Below are 15,101 nucleotides of genomic sequence, written 5' to 3'. Positions count from 1 at the left end.
CCCTGTATGGAGCATCCCTGGCCCCCCAGATGGCTCAGGTCCCCTGTCGCTGTCCCAACCCCCCCATTCACGGGCACCTCCTGCCCCTCCAGGCACCACCCTGCAGCAGCAGCCCGGGGTGCCAGCGGGCCTTGGGGTGCCAGCTGCCCCATCCCTGCCCGCTCCGGTGTCCTTGAGCCCTCGAGCTCTGCCAGCTGATCGGCTTCCAGGAAAAAAACCACGCAATTACAAAGAGGGGCGATGTGTGAGCCAAAGGGAGGGGGGGCCGGGGGGGCCAGGAATGTCCCCAGCGGTGGCAGATGGCCTTACCCAGGGTGCATTGTTCCTTTTAGTGTCTCTTATCCGCTGTAATAGGATCCCGGAGGGAGGGATGTGGGAGAGGGGAAGAGCGAGGGGGGCCCCGGCGTGGACCGGGGTGGGGGCCGGGGCTGCCAGCTTGGCCCTGGCCTGTCAAGCGGCTCATTGTTCCTGCCCCGGGTGTCACTGGGCGCCGCCGGGGACAATGTGGCACTGAGAGGGGCGGCCGGCGGTGGAGGGACGAGGCGCACGCAAAGGTACCCGCCCGGCCCCACTCCCGCGGGGACCAGGGGGCTTGGGGCAGCCGGGAGGGCGAGAACAGAGAGGTTTCCCCAGGGACGGGGTGGGGGCTTCCTCCTGTCGTCCCCCCTCCCTTTGTCACCCGAAGGTGCCCCGAAGGACGGGCGGTGCCCAGCTTGGTGGCTGTCCCAGTGCCAGCCATGGCAGGTGGCCTGTGCCCATCACCGGGGCCTTTGCCGTCCCTGCCAGCCTGCCTCACCTGGGGGAGAGCCCCCCTGCCCGCACACCCCCCGGGCGTTGTCTGTGGCAGCGGGGGGACACCCGTGGCCCTGCAGCGTTCCCCCGTCCCATCGCCAGCCTCATCCCTCTTCCCGCGGCGGGGTCTTTGTCCCTGGCGGATTCCTGCTGCCATTCATCCCAGGGGGACTGGGGACCCTGGCCGTCCCTGCGGGCACCCCACACCTCTCCGGCTGCCGCGGGCAGGGTGCATCCCTCCCTCGCTCCCCCTCCGCCCCACTCCGGGCTCCCCTGCACCAGGATCGGCAATATTCCCTCTCTGGCCCTCCACCTTTCCCCAGCCCGCGGTAACGAGGGGGTGCAGACGGGGCGCTCAAACCCCCCGGGGGTGCGGGGCACAGCGCTTGGGGGCTGCGCCCCCCCGTTCCCCTGATGCAGGAGATGTGCTGTAGCGGTGATGAGTCCTGCCAGCACCTAAAATAGCCGCCCCCCCCCGCCATGCCCGCGGACGCGGCCCCAGCCTCAACACGGGTGCTTTGTTTCAAAGCTGCTTGGCATCGCCCAGCTCGCCGGGAGCCAGCGGTGCCGCAGCCGCCCACCCGGGCCTGCACACACACTGATTGTCCGGCTCCCAGGGGCCCTGGCCGCCCACGGCCGCCCGGGCACAGGGTCCGGGGGCCCTGGGGTGCTCCAGGAGGGGACACGGCGTCAGTCAGCAGGCATCATAGGCATCATGCTGTGCTTTGGTTGGGGTGGTCCCCGTCTGGGAATTTGCATCAGTGTTCCCTGGGACTTTGTGCATGGGCACGGGGAATGGGGGGAGGAGGAAGAAGGTGGCTTGCATAGCCCGTGAGATCATCCAGGCCACCTCTGTTCTCCCCACTGTTTGCATTTGCAAACAGAACCCTATCCCACAGCCACGCTCCACATGCCTTGCCTCCTCCCCCTGTATCCATCCAGTTCTGACTTTGTGCAGCTCAAGCACACACATAGCATGGGGTCCCTTTTGGGGGTGCAGGGTGCCTGTGGGGTGCCATGGGGCCATGTGAGCCTCTCCTGCCAGAGGAGTGCTGCCTCTGCCTCAGTTTGCCCATTCCCCAGCCATAGGATATTGAAGCTGCAGATCTGGGGGTGGGGGGTTAGCTGGGGCATGTCCCCTTTCTGAAGACCACCATGTCCCACAGGCTCATCTTGCCCTCCCGCCATGGCATCGCCGGACGGAGCCAGTGGCGTGGGCGGCAGTCCCGAGGAGACAGAGCTCAGCATCACCCTGACCCTCCGCATGCTCATGCACGGCAAGGTAATGGCAGGGGGCTCAGTGCCACTGAGGGGACAGCGATGCCTGGGCTGAGGGGCCATGCTGGAGCCCCAGCTCCTCACCATGCCCTGTTTTCTGTGCCCTGTTTTCTTCCCATGCTCCCAGTCTCCCCTGGGAATAGCATTCCCAGAACGATTTCTCTCCCCATCCTAAGCCAGGGAGGGGCACATTCCCATGCCCCAGTGTCACTAGTTAAGCCACCAGTGTCACTGGGGCACGGTCTGCCTGTTGCCAGGCTGTGGGCAGAGGAGGGATGTGGCATGCAGGGAGCCACCTCCTGACAGTGCCACTCTTCTCTGTCTTTTCAGGAGATTGGCAGCATCATCGGCAAGGTAAGATTTGGGGTCCTGTGTGTTGCCAGCACTTGGCTCCCCTGGATCTGACCACCCACTCTGTTCCTTTACCTGCAGAAAGGAGAGACCGTTAAGAGGATACGAGAGCAGGTAAGGGCATGCTGGTGGGCTGCCAGGTCCTGCTGCCTGTCATGCCTGTACCTGGCAGCTCCCACGTGCCTGCCCCCCTAAATCCCAGGTGGAACCAGGGAAAACAAAGCAGCACCCCAGGGAAGGCTGCCAGGGGCAGGTGGGAAGGCATCAGTATCCCCCTGTGAGGCTATCCCTGGGGGAATTCATGAAGCACAGGGCTTATGATGTCCCTAACGGGGTGTGACACTGTCCCCAGAGCACTGCACGCATCACCATCTCGGAAGGGTCCTGCCCCGAGCGCATCACCACCATCACCGGCTCCACCGATGCCGTCTTCCGCGCTGTCTCCATGATCGCCTTCAAGCTGGAGGAGGTAGACAGCCCTCCTAAATCCCCACCAGGTGCCCCCACACCCGCGGGATCCTGGGGTCTGACGCTGCATCCCACATCCCTCACAGGACCTGGGAGCAGGGGGCGATGGGGTGTCAGCAGGCAGAGCCCCGGTGACCCTGCGCCTTGTCATCCCCGCCAGCCAGTGCGGCTCCCTCATCGGCAAGGCAGGAGCCAAGATCCGGGAGATCCGGGAGGTGAGCCTGAGGGGAGCCTGGAGGGGAGATCCCCTTTTCCCCCTGGGGGCACAGAGCCCTGGGTGTGGGGGCTGACACAGTCCCACAGGGGCTGAGGGAGGTGATGCAGGAGAGGGAGCGTCACCCTGCAGGTCCTGCAATGGTCCCTGGGGGCTCAGGAGGGGGACAGGGGAAGTGTGAGGTGCTGGTTGGGGAATGCCAGCATCTCTCTGCTTCCTGCAGAGCACAGGGGCACAGGTGCAGGTGGCTGGTGACTTGCTGCCCAACTCCACTGAACGGGCTGTCACGGTCTCGGGGGTGCCAGACACCATCATCCAGTGCGTGAGGCAGATCTGCGCTGTCATCCTGGAGGTACCTGCCAAGCCCCTTGCCCAGCCCAGAGGGCATCTGCTACCCACCTCCCCCTCCCTAAGGCTTCCCATGCCCATCTGGACCCAAACACCAGGGTTCCCCTGTGTGGAAACCCATAGGAGCACCCTGCCTTTGTAGTGCTGGGGCTGTGCCCAGCTTGATGGGGGCATAAGGGGGCAGAGGGTCCTTGGGGCTACAGGGGCATTCAGCTTCATCTCTCATCTCCTCCACCTCCTTCCTTCTGTCTCTAGTCGCCTCCGAAGGGGGCCACCATACCCTACCACCCTGGTCTCTCCCTGGGCACCATCCTGCTCTCTGCCAATCAGGTAAGAGGCTACAGCATCTCCGAGGGCATGAGGTGGCCAGGAGGGAAGCCTCTACCAGCAAGGGGCAACTCTGGTGGGCTCAGGGTAGTCTCTCTGCCCCAAGGTGGAGTCATCTGAGACAATGGTCCTCACCTGGCTCCCCACTGATGCCCCATTTTTCTCTCCCCAGGGCTTCTCCATGCAGGGCCAGTACAGCGGGGTCTCTCCTGCAGAGGTGAGTCTGTCTGTGTGGCAATGGGGTCTGTGCCCACCAGGATGGGTGCTGCTGGGAATGCCTGTCTTGGGAGGCACTGGGGCACAGCTGACTCTGCCATCACCCCTAACACCACCTTCCTCCTCTTGGCACTGTCTGGGCAGGTGACGAAGCTGCAGCAGCTGTCAGGGCATGCGCTTCCCTTCGCCCCCCTGGGCCATGCACCCACCATGGTGCCAGGTGAGCATCTCCCATGCTCCCCCGAGGCTGGGTGTGCCCCTCCTGATCCACCCTGACACCTGGCCCCGACGAAGGGGTTTCCCTCCTCTGCACCCTTTCCAGTCCCAGCCCCCCCAGCATGTCTATCTGCCCCTCCAGCACAACCTTGTCATTGTTTTCCTGGGGTCACTGCACCCACCAGTGCTCCCCAGGCCTGCAGTGGGAGAGCACCAGCACCAAATTATGACTTGTGTCTGTGCCCTGGCCTCCCTTCCTTGCCCCAGCAATCCTTCAGGTTTGTCCCCAGGGCCACTCACCATCCCAGTATGGGGCTGGGGTAGGGGCACAGAGCTACTGGAGAGCTGCCCTTTCCTTGCTGACATCACTGTCTCTCTCTTCAGGTCTGGATGCCAGCTCCCAGAGCAGCTCCCAGGAGTTCCTGGTGCCCAATGATGTATGTATTGATCTGGGAATGACAAGGTGGACCACAGCTTGTCCCCACCCATGTGGCACTTTCAGAGGCCAGCACCCACTGATGTACACAGTGGAGGCTCTGCCAGAGCTTAGGAGCAGGAGGGAGTAGCTGGGGCAGAAGAAAGGGAAAACTGAAAAACAGGACAGTGGGAAGAGTTTGCCAAGGAAAGGCCTTGGCATGTGGCACAATGCCAGCAAGAGTGAGACCAAAAAGCAGGGTTTGCCCAAGGAAAGCATTGTCCTGTCCTCCCAGTGCCTTCCACAGTTTCACCTCTGAGGTGTAGGTGGTGTCTGGGTGAGGCCCTTGGAGCTCCCTGCTTGGCAAGATGCCCTGGATGCTCCTGGCCCATCCCATCCCATCCCATCCCTGCCCTTTCAGCTCATCGGCTGCATCATTGGCCGGCACGGCAGCAAGATCAGCGAGATCAGGCAGATGTCAGGTGCCCACATCAAGATTGGCAACCAGACCGAGGGCTCCAGTGAGCGGCACGTGACCATCACAGGGACCCCTGTCAGCATCACCCTGGCTCAGTACCTCATCACAGCCTGGTAGGTGTCAGCCTGGGGGGGACTCATACTGGGTGCTAGTGAGGGGTGGCTCTTCACCAGCACCCCAAGGCAGCTTTTGGAGGATCCACATCATCCTCAGGAAGAATGAGCTGGGTGGTGCTTTGAGATCCTGAGGTGGTAGGTGCAGGACCCGTGACCCACCAGATTTGAGGCCCAGTTTTTTAACCCAGGATGTGCCATGGATATGTGTGCCAGAAGGGATGGGGTGCGCAGCTCCTGCACGCTAAGCTTGTGGTGGGAGAAGCACTCTGTCATCATGGTATTCACCGTCATCTTTCTCTCTTTCTTCCCCAGCTTAGAGACTGCTAAATCTACCTCCCAGGTGCCACCAGGCCCTGGCTCCATGGACCTCGGCATGGGCTTCTCCCAGCCCCTCGCCCCAGGCTCCGGTGCGGCTCTTCCTGCCGTCGCCCCAGCGCCCCCGGCCCTGCTGGGCACCCCCTACGCCATCTCCCTCTCCAACTTCATCGGCCTCAAGCCCGTGTCCTTCCTGGCACTGTCCCCGTCCTCCGTGGCAGGTCCCAATGGTGGCACCACCACCTACACGACCAAGATCTCGGCGGCCAATGGCACCAAGAAAGCTGACCGGCAGAAGTTCTCGCCCTACTGAACCCCACTGGTGGGTGGGCCAGGGGGTCCAGGGTGCTGTTCAGTAGCAGGGACACCTTCCTGCCACCCACCCTGACCTCAGCCTCTGCCAGGTGCCCCATGTTCCCCACCCCAGGGAAGGGAAGGGTCTTCCTGGTGGCGATGCCTGCTGGAGGAAGGGGCAGTTTTGTTGCCTGCTGTCCATCCCAGCAGCTCTGTGCCCCCCTCCCTGATTTTCTGCACAGAGACCATGTGTCCTAGTATTGGGTGCGGGGGAGGGCTGTCCCTGCTGGCCTAGGGTCCCTTCTCCCAGTGCCCTGTGCTGGTGTGGGACCCCTACTTCCTGCTCCTCACCCTGCCTCCCCTGCCATCCTGCTCATGCCCACACTCCATCTGGCACCAAAAGCCAGGTCCCACTGGATGAAGACTGCCTGGCCTCTCCAGGAGTCCCACTTCCACTGGCTGTGGTGGGGGGCCCTCCCTGGGCCACCCTGGGCCAACCCCATCCAAGAGCCAGTCCCTGCTGGCTTGGAAATGCTGTATATATATGAGTCTATATTTTTCCTCCTTTGTAACTTATCAATGGTTTAATAAAAAGATAAAATTTACAAGAAAATAACAATAATAATAATAATAATAATATTCCCCACCCTGGGTGGAGACTTCCCCCAGAGCAGAGGTGGACCCAGCTCCTGGGTACTTGGGTGGTGGCTGGAAGGGCATCCCTGTGTCTAGGGGGGGATGCTGGCCTTCAGCCCCATCTCTCTGGGAGTCTTCTTGGAGCCCCTCCCTGCCACAGGGCAGTTAGAGAGGCCACAGGGCAGTTTTTCCTCAGGCCTTCAGTTACTTCTGGAGTAGGACATCTCCAACCCACCATGCCAACACCATCCCTGGGACCTTTGTGGGCAGGCAGAGGGGGATGTACCCCTTCAGCATTCCCCAAAAGGGTCCAGTCCCCTTTCCAGCAGTGGGGGGGGGACCCTATGAAAGTCCCCAAGCCCTTCAAAAGCAATGAGACTGAAGAGGAACAGCAGTTCCTGATCCCCTCTGGCTGCTGCTGCCCTGGGGCAGCCCCCACAGCCACCCCCCACCACCCTGTGTCACCAAGGCCAATCCAGCGTGCCCTTGGCTGGCAGCCCAGGCTGGCGCATGGCACTGCTCACCAGGCTTCAAACTGGGCAGCTGTGTCCATAAACAGCCCAGTATGGACCCCCTGACAGCCAGTTCCCCCCCCTCCCTGCCAGCTGAGAGGGACAGAGGGCATGGCCAGGCGTGGCCACGTGCATTGTATGCTGCCATGCCAGCAGGACAAACAGTGACACAGCCAGAGCCAGCCCTGTGGGTGTGTCCCCCGAGCAGTGTCACAGGGAGCAGAATCTCCACACAGACATTAGTTTTGGGTTAAACAGCCAAGGATGGAAGTCTCCGTGTCTGCCATCCAGGCTCAGCAGGGGCTGGGGCCCTGGTGTTACTGGTGTTAGTGGCATTAGCTGGAATGTTGCTCCTGGATAGAGTACAAGGGACATCGGCCCTTCCTGCCGGCCAGGCATGCTCCCACTGGAGCAATGGAGACAGAGGTGCCCCATCCCCTGCCCCTGTGCAGGAGCCCACTGGCACCCCATGTCTTGAGGAGAGCCCATCCCTGGAACTGGGCTGTGCTGGTGGAGACAGGGACAATTCCAGCCTGCAGAAGAGAGATGTGACTTCCTCAGATCTGCTACCTTCTCCCAGTGGAGAAAACATCTTTTAACATAAGCTCAGAGAGGAGGCAAAACCTGCACAAGGACCCCTCCAAATCCAAGAGATTGGGTCCAAGCATGTCTCACGGGTCACTGGCAGGTCTCCTGCCCAGCACCATGGGACAGATCCTCCTTCTCAGCTGCTCTCTTCAGGAACTTGACCTGGGGTGGGGAAGCTTGTTGTGGTCTGGTCCAGTCTGTTCCTGGGGCTGGGGCTGATGCAGCTGGTGTGGGTTTCCAGTGTGCAAGTTGCTCTCTGAAGGAACTGCAAGAAGTTTTCCTGAACAGAAGCCTCTGAGATGGAAAGACAGAGCTCCTGACCAAGTGGATGGTTGAGACAGCTGCGCCGGAGCCGGGCCAGCTCCTCGCGGATTTGGCGGTTCAGCAACCCATAGAAGAAAGGATTAACAGCAAAGGAGGAGTAGGCAATCCAGGTGACCACCATCTCCCCGTGCCCACCGCCCACAGTGGCAAGAGGGACAGAGGAGTGCAAGTGGAAAGCAAAGAATGGCAGCCAGCAGCACAAGAACTGTCCCACAATGAGGACCAAGGTGAGGATGGCCTTGTTGCTTCCCAGAAGGCGATCTGGGATCAGCCTGGGCAGCATCAGGATCCTGGCAGTGAGGATGGTCACCTGGCTGGCGATGGAGTCACATCGGTGTCTGGGTGCCACTGCCTGTGCTGGCACAGGTGCCTGCTGCAGGGACGCAGTCCGGGCCACGCGGTAGATGCTGGAGTAGACAGCGAGGATAATGATGGTGGGCAGAATAAAGCAGGTGATGCTGAAGAGGATCACAAAAACTTTCTTGTGGGCCCCGGGGCTCCAGTAGACCGTGCAGCGGCTGGCACTGGTGGCCCCGTTGCCATGAGGCCATGCCACTAGTGCCAAGATAGTGATGAGAACAGACTTGACCCAAATGAAAACCACTCCAGCCACTGCCAGCCTGATGGTCATCTTAACCTCATACCTCAGGGGGTGGACAATGTAGTAGTACCGCTCCACGCTGATGATACAGATGGTGAGAATGGAGGCACTGATAAAGCAGATGTTCAGGAATATCACGGCCTTGCACTCAGCAATGCTGTAGATAACCCAGTTGAAACAGGAGGAGCTGGAGATGATCCCCAGGGGCATGAGGAAAATGGCTGAGAGGAGATTGACCACGCAGAGGTGGCAGACAAAGATGAACTTCCTGAAAAGGGGCGTTTTGAGGATGATGACCATCACCACGATGTTGGCCACCAGGGCGGTGAGGGTGAGCAGGATCATGCAGAAGAGGCCCACTACCTCCTGGCCAATGGAGTGCTCGGGGATGGAGAGCAGCTCTAGGCTGTCCGTGGTGTTTGACCCCGTCCAGCTCGGCATCCCCCTCCAGGGCTAAGCCAGCAGCTCTGGTGCCTGGGCAGCAAGGGCTCTTCTCCTGTGTCCCAGAGAGGGTAACCCCACCACAACCATGGCTGCTACCTTCTCCTTGCCTGCTGGGATCAGGAGCCAGGTGTGAAGGGAACGAACCAAAATGAAGAGCCACAGAGAAACACAGAGACAACCAGCACACTTCCAAGGTGCTGGAGGAGGGAGAGGTAGCCAGTAAAGTCATATCACCCTGGCTCTCCCAAAGCTGCCACCCAGGCTGTCCCCAGCCTGGCCAGGGATAGCATAGCTAGGTCCTGTGGGCACCCATGCCAGGCACCCCGTCCCCCCTCTCCAATGGCACCAGTATGTCCTGAGGTGGGACAGCACAACTCGCCTGTCCCAACCCTCTTGCTCTGGCCACAGGGGACCCCAGGGTGGGTGGGATTCAGCGCACCTTTGCTCCTGGGGACATGGGCGATGCTCCTCTCCTCACTGGGGTCCTGCTTGCTGGTGTTGCTGGTTCTGTTGCTCCCGCAGCAGAACAGGGCTGCCAGCCCTGTGTGAGGCCACGCTCGCCCGTCCCCGCTCCCGTCACCACTCGTCATCCTGTTTGCCTGCAGCCCGCCAGCTGCGGATGGCACCAGCTGTCACTCCCGGCACTGCCTGCACTGCCTGCACCCGTGGCAGTCCCACGGGCACAGCTGCTGGGTCCTAGCAGCCGGCGGGGGCTCAGGAAGGGGGGATCGGGGTTCCTGAGCCCTGTGCCCCCCTGAATGGCCACCCACTGCACCATGCCTGATCCTTCCACAGGAACACCTCAGCCCTTCCTTGGGCTCAAGGGACAGAGCTACAGGCAGGTCTGCAGCAAATCATCTCCACTGGCACAGGGTATCACAGGGTGACTGATACCCAGGGGCATCAGGGTAACACAGCTGGGAGCTGGCCTTCCCTGGCAGCCTGAGCACCTGGACATGTGCTCAAGGGGCACACGTTAGCACAGAGAGGGGCTTGGCATGGGTGCCAGGCTGGGGCAGGACAGCAGACATGGCATGAGGCATGGCACTAGAGGGAGGGCAAGCACTCGCCCTCAGGATGGATGGATGAAATCGTCCAAGCCCAGGCAGGGCAGCAGATCTTGCTCATCCTCTGTAGCTCTGATGCCACAGGGTAGGCATGAGCTGTGTGCCTTGCTAAGGTGATGAGAGCAGTTGGCTCTCAAAGACACCAGCTTTCATGTGAAGGCTTCAGCCCCTCAAGAGCCACCCATGCCATCCCTTCAGGGACCCACTGACACCCTTCCCTACACCCGCCTTGCTGGGCAGGAAAGCGAGAGCAGCACCCGGTGCAAGGCACAGTGCTTTTATTGACAGTCAAAGCAAGCTCAGTCCCCATGCCAGCCTGTCCCTCTCCAAGCCCCAGGTGGGGTGGCCAGAGAGTCCAGATCACCATGGCTGATGAGTGTCACCTCCTGGTGCTGGGCCATGGCCAGGGTGCTCCCAGGCACCCTCAGAAGCGGAGCTGCACAAGGTAGCGGAGCCGGCACTGGCTTTCCTTGTAGATGAGGTACTCGCTCTGGCTGAAGGAGGAGTCCTTGTAGGCAGGCATGGGGATGGGCTTGCCCTGGCACACCAGCACCTTCTTGCCATCCAGCAGCACCTCGTCATCCTGTGCAGGATCTGGGCCAAAGATACCCAGCACCACATGAAACCTGAGATCTGGCCTCTCTCCCCCCTGCCCTGTGTGCAGCACAGCCCCAGAGCTGCCACAGCCCTCCTGCTCCCAGCTCACCCGGCTCTGTCCGGCCGCAGGCCAGGACACTGTCATAGCCAGCAGGTGGCTCACACAGCGTGGGGTCATCGCGGGTGATGCGGTAGGGCTTGCCCAGGGCCACCTCCGTCAGGAACATGATGCCGACTTTCTTAGATGTACAGCCCACTGCCATGGGAGAAAGGGATGGGAATGATAGCACCATCCCTGGCACTCCCATCTGGTTGTGCCCAAGCCATGCTGGACCACAAGGACCAATCACCATGGGAGGGAAGGGGTTTGGCAAGCCCACAGCTGCCTGGCAGGGGGTATGCAAAGGCAGCCAGACTCACACAGACCCTGTGGGCATCACAAGCAGCCCAGCCCATCCCAGGACCCTCACCATAGCTGGCTGATTTGCTGTTCTCAGAGGCAAAGTAGATGCCCTTGCCCACGCGGCCGCCGGAGTGGGGCATGATGCGCAGCCCGCTCCTCAGGATGGCCGCCACCACCGCCACGCTGGTGCCGTGCCACAGCAGCCGCCGGTGCTCCAGCCGCTCGTGGGCCTTGAAACGCTCATCCTGCAGAGATGCAGACATAAAGGCTGTCCACAGAGGGACACATGGGTGCACAGGGGTGGAGGACTGCCACCCACCTAGCCAGTCCAGCCCCAGTGCCCAGCTGGAGGGGCAGGAGAGTGGGTGCCTGTTTGGCCCTGGCCAGCTGGGCTGAATGTCCTCCTGGGTGGAGTAGCCCTAAAGCAATCCTGGAGTGCAACCATGGCTTCCCCACTGTGACATGGGAGAATCACCTCCTCCTCACCTCACCATCTCGGGCCACCTGCCAGATGTTGAGGATGTGGAGTTTGTGCCCAGTCTGCGTCACATAGTTCTGGATCAGCTGCCAAGGGGGAGGCAAAAAAGCTGTGTCACTCCAGACAGCTATCTCAGCAATGCCCATGGTCCCCCTGGGACTGTAGGAACCTTTGGGGTGCCCACAGGCCTGACATAATTGTTTCCCATTATGGGACACTGTGGCACAAGCAGCACCTGGTATTCCCGGGAAGATGGGTCAAGCAGGGAGAGCTGGCAGCAGAGCAGGGCGTAATCCTGATCCAGTGGATGGGCAACTTCTTTCTCCTCCTCCTCCTTCTCTTTCTGTGCCTGCAGGCTCTGTGCAAGCTCAATGTCAGCCAGCACCTGTCAGGGACAGAGCAGGGACATCCTCAGCACCAGTGCTGGGCACTGTGCTGGGGGACCGGGCAAGCCCAGCCTCCTGCCAGCAGCTCCTGCCCCACCAGGAAGGGATGTCAGGCACTGTGTGCTCTGGCATCTCACCAACAGCATGTCCTTCTTGGCACGCAGCAGCTCAGGGGAGTTGATGGTGGGCGGCCGTGCCCGCCCAAAGTTGTGTGGGACGATGGTGTAGAAGCGCGAGGAGAGTTCCTCCAGGCAGGTGGCCTGGGGGGGCTGCTCCCTCAGAGCTGCCTCCAGCTCCTCCAGTGCCTCAAAGCCCCTCGCGATCTGCTGCTTGCTCAGCTTCCCCAGAGGCATCTTCTTCACATCTACAGGGAAGGACAAAGTGAACCCATCCACCCCACTCGCCCTGCAGCAACCTCCAAGAACCTCCAGTATCACCATGGGCAAGTGTGGGCAGCCAGCATGGTGTGTCCACAGCCCCATCAGGTGCCAGGATATCAGAGGGGATGCTCTAAAAACCACCAGCACCTCTGCTCCGTTCACCTCCCCACCTGCACCCCCAGACAGAGCCCATGCCACCCATCAGCCACCACCTCCTACCAATGTTCATGGTCTGCATGGCATCCCGGAACATGTCACTGCTGAAGATGAGGGACACCAGGTCCTGCGTGGCTCTGTCCAAGGTGCAGGGCAGCACCCGCTGCTTGCACACCTTGTCCCCATCCATGGCATCCACCTGCAGACACCCCACATCAGCTGTGGGCCTGCAAGGGGCTGTGGGAGCACAGCACCAGGGCTGCCCACCTCTGTGAGGAGAGCCCGGTCCTGGGGCAGCAAAGCAATGGGCAGGTGCTGCCTCCACTTCCATGGCCACCCACAAGGCCATGTTCCTCATTCAGGATGCCCTCCCACTCCTTTTTAACCCATTAACCCCAAGTCTCTGTCAGCAAGCTGCTTCAGCAAGCACCCAGACCCCCCTCAAAACCCATCTCATCCTGCTGACCCTCTTGGATGTCCTGGTGTTCAGTGGGCCAGGAGTGCAATGAGGACCATCCCACCATGGTGACAAGCTCTCAGTACTCACCCTGAGTGTAGCCTCCACCTCCTGCCCAGCCCCTGGCTGCACATCAATAAGCGTGTACTTCCCTGGGTGGGCAACAAAATTCTCCCTTGTTGCCCAGCTGTTCTTGGTCTTCTCTCGAAACTTCTTCTCAAAGTCCTTCTTGGCAGCTTCCAGGGAGGCACAGGGCATGAGCTTGGACTGGCCTGGCTCTCCCTGGCAGTGGAGAGAAGTGGTCAGGACCTCCCCTGCATCCCTGCTCCACCAGCCCCATGCCAGTGGAAGCAGGCAGGCAGGAACAAGGGGGGCTGTGATCACAAGGCTGTGGGGCAGTGAGCAGGAATATGCTGAGCCACCAGCAAAGGAAGACACCCCAGGACTCTTTGCCGGGCTGTCACACTCACATTCACTGCAGGGAAAGGTGCCACATGCCCCAGACAGGCTGACTGTGTTGTGTGGGGAAAAGTCCTTGAAGCCCCCCCATTAAAGTGCTATAGCAGGACACTTGGGTGCTTGCTTTGGGACCAGGGACCACTGGGTTCACCCTCAATTTTTGGGGCTCTGAAAGCAGGTGGGGCCATCTGAGGTGCAGGGGATGAGTGTTGCCTGGGTGGACTCACCACACGGCCCCAGCGGCTCCACACACTGTAGGCACCATCATGCTCCAGGAGCTGGAGGATGTAGAACTTGTTGTTGTTGGCACTGATGTTGGTCTGGTTCAGGGTGCAGTCATAGTCCTCATAGACCTACAGCAAGTGACATGGCCTGGGCTGGCACCTGGGAGCGTTTGGGGAAGGAGAGGGTGCAGAAACGTCCCAGTGGGAACACATGGGGTCTGCAAGGGAAATTGGGGCTGCCCCTGTGTCACCAGGGCAGGGGCTGGTCTGAGACTGCCCCAAGCCTCCCACCCCTGCCCCTCTGAGCAGCTCAGCCCTGCTCTCACCCGGGCACCCAGTGCTGAGCTCAGGGGGCACAGCCCATCAATTGTGGCGGGCGGCTTCTCCTTGGGAGCAGTTTTCAGGGTTGCCAAGGTGGAGCTCCAGGTGTCATCTTCCTCTTCCACTTTCGGTTTCTTCTCCCTGCTGTCTGGCTGCTTCGAGGAGGAAGCTTGGCGCTTGGAAGCCATGACTGAGCCCCCCCTGCTGTCACCGGTCCGCACAGCCTTAATCCCCCAGAAAAATCCTTGGAGACAGCAGAGGGAGAGGTGGGAAATGCCATGCTGCCCTTCCGGGAAAGTCCAGTGGGCTGTGCCTTGCTTTCCCTTTGCTTCAGCCCACAGCAGGGCTGGAGGAGGGGATGGGACCTCTGGCCACAATCCTGTCCCTGTGTTCAGGGTGGGTGGAAGAGCCTCTCAGCACCCTTCAGCCCTTGAGGGAACCCAGAATGGAAAGAGCCCAGAGACACAGAGCTGAGGGGGAGCACAGGGGAGCTGTGCCCCCACCTCCCCTCACCAGGAACCCCCAATCCACAGGAGTGTGTCCCCAGGGCTCGGCCAGCTCTGTGCCCCCAGGGACATGCAAGAGGGGACATGCAACAATGCAAACACACACCACCAGACACAAAATACATCCCCCCAGTTGCTCTCACGAGCAGTGAAATGCTCTGATTTGGGCAGGAGGGGGCTCGGACAGCCCCTGTGTGCTGTGTCCCTGCCAGTCCCAGCTGAGGAGGACAGCAGTGGGGACAGGGGGACCGGCTGTGTCCTACCTGCTCCTGCTGCCCAGGGCTGCCTGCCGAGGAGCGGCCGAGAGCCTTCAGGCTGGCTGGGCAGCCTGCCCAGAGGAGAAACTTTTTCCTTAGGCAGCACCCAGGGATGACAGCGGAAACAGCTGAGACGCCTCCAGGCAGCGCATGCACCCTGTGACAGAGCTGCCTGTTGCTGGCTCCACTGCCTGTCTGCTTGTACTGCCTGTACTGTCTGTCTGCCTGCAGTGCCTGCATTGTCTGTCTGCCTGCACTGGCTGCCTGTACTGTCTGTCTGTACTGACTGTACTGCCTGTCTGTCTGCAATACCTACACTGCCTGGCTGGCTGGCTGTTTGTCTGTACTGCCTGTACTGTCTGTCTGCACTGCCTGCTCTGCCAAGCAGTCCGTGGATGAGGTGTGACCCTGACCCCACCCTTCTCTCCAGCCAGCCCCACTCTGCCATGCTCTGAGACTAACAAAACTGTCTTGAAA

The 15,101-nt window shown here is 60.9% G+C and overlaps 3 protein-coding genes across 5 annotated transcripts; 1 reads left to right on the top strand and 2 right to left on the bottom strand.

The window, feature by feature from the left end:
• Positions 1–396: 396 nt before the first annotated feature.
• On the top strand, positions 397–6,428 carry PCBP4 (poly(rC) binding protein 4). The gene is made up of 13 exons (XM_071439824.1): positions 397–554; positions 1,959–2,074; positions 2,401–2,424; positions 2,503–2,535; positions 2,774–2,890; positions 2,976–3,104; positions 3,327–3,455; positions 3,707–3,781; positions 3,951–3,995; positions 4,139–4,214; positions 4,595–4,647; positions 5,047–5,216; positions 5,532–6,428. Exons 2-13 carry the CDS (start codon positions 1,979–1,981, stop codon positions 5,845–5,847), a joined length of 1,263 nt encoding a protein of 420 aa, XP_071295925.1. The 5' UTR covers positions 397–554; positions 1,959–1,978; the 3' UTR covers positions 5,848–6,428.
• Positions 6,361–10,152, bottom strand: LOC139595955 (probable G-protein coupled receptor). 3 transcript variants are annotated; one of them, XM_071439826.1, is made up of 2 exons: positions 9,373–10,152; positions 6,361–9,043 (listed from the first exon to the last, which is right to left on the bottom strand). In XM_071439826.1, the coding sequence occupies exon 2, from the start codon at positions 8,928–8,930 to the stop codon at positions 7,701–7,703; it is 1,230 nt and encodes a 409-aa protein (XP_071295927.1). In that variant the 5' UTR covers positions 8,931–9,043; positions 9,373–10,152; the 3' UTR covers positions 6,361–7,700. The 3 variants fall into 3 exon arrangements, with proteins under 3 accessions (XP_071295927.1, XP_071295926.1, XP_071295928.1); XM_071439825.1 differs by having other exon boundaries at positions 6,361–9,040; XM_071439827.1 differs by lacking the exon at positions 9,373–10,152 and having other exon boundaries at positions 6,361–8,757; positions 8,853–9,018.
• A 111-nt stretch (positions 10,153–10,263) lies between these two features.
• On the bottom strand, positions 10,264–15,012 carry PARP3 (poly(ADP-ribose) polymerase family member 3). Its single transcript, XM_071439823.1, has 11 exons — positions 14,631–15,012; positions 13,867–14,105; positions 13,544–13,669; positions 12,948–13,139; positions 12,464–12,599; positions 12,002–12,228; positions 11,714–11,863; positions 11,487–11,564; positions 11,068–11,245; positions 10,707–10,853; positions 10,264–10,594 (listed from the first exon to the last, which is right to left on the bottom strand). Exons 2-11 carry the CDS (start codon positions 14,047–14,049, stop codon positions 10,425–10,427), a joined length of 1,587 nt encoding a protein of 528 aa, XP_071295924.1. The 5' UTR covers positions 14,050–14,105; positions 14,631–15,012; the 3' UTR covers positions 10,264–10,424.
• Between the last annotated feature and the right edge of the window lie 89 nt (positions 15,013–15,101).

This window comes from Agelaius tricolor, unplaced genomic scaffold (genome assembly GCF_023055355.1).
Source record: "Agelaius tricolor isolate 1412-34295 unplaced genomic scaffold, bAgeTri1.0.p SCAF_14, whole genome shotgun sequence".
Taxonomy (NCBI): domain Eukaryota; kingdom Metazoa; phylum Chordata; class Aves; order Passeriformes; family Icteridae; genus Agelaius; species Agelaius tricolor.
The sequence above is the reverse complement of the archived record's forward strand: the minus strand, read 5'-3'. Positions and strand labels throughout refer to the sequence as shown.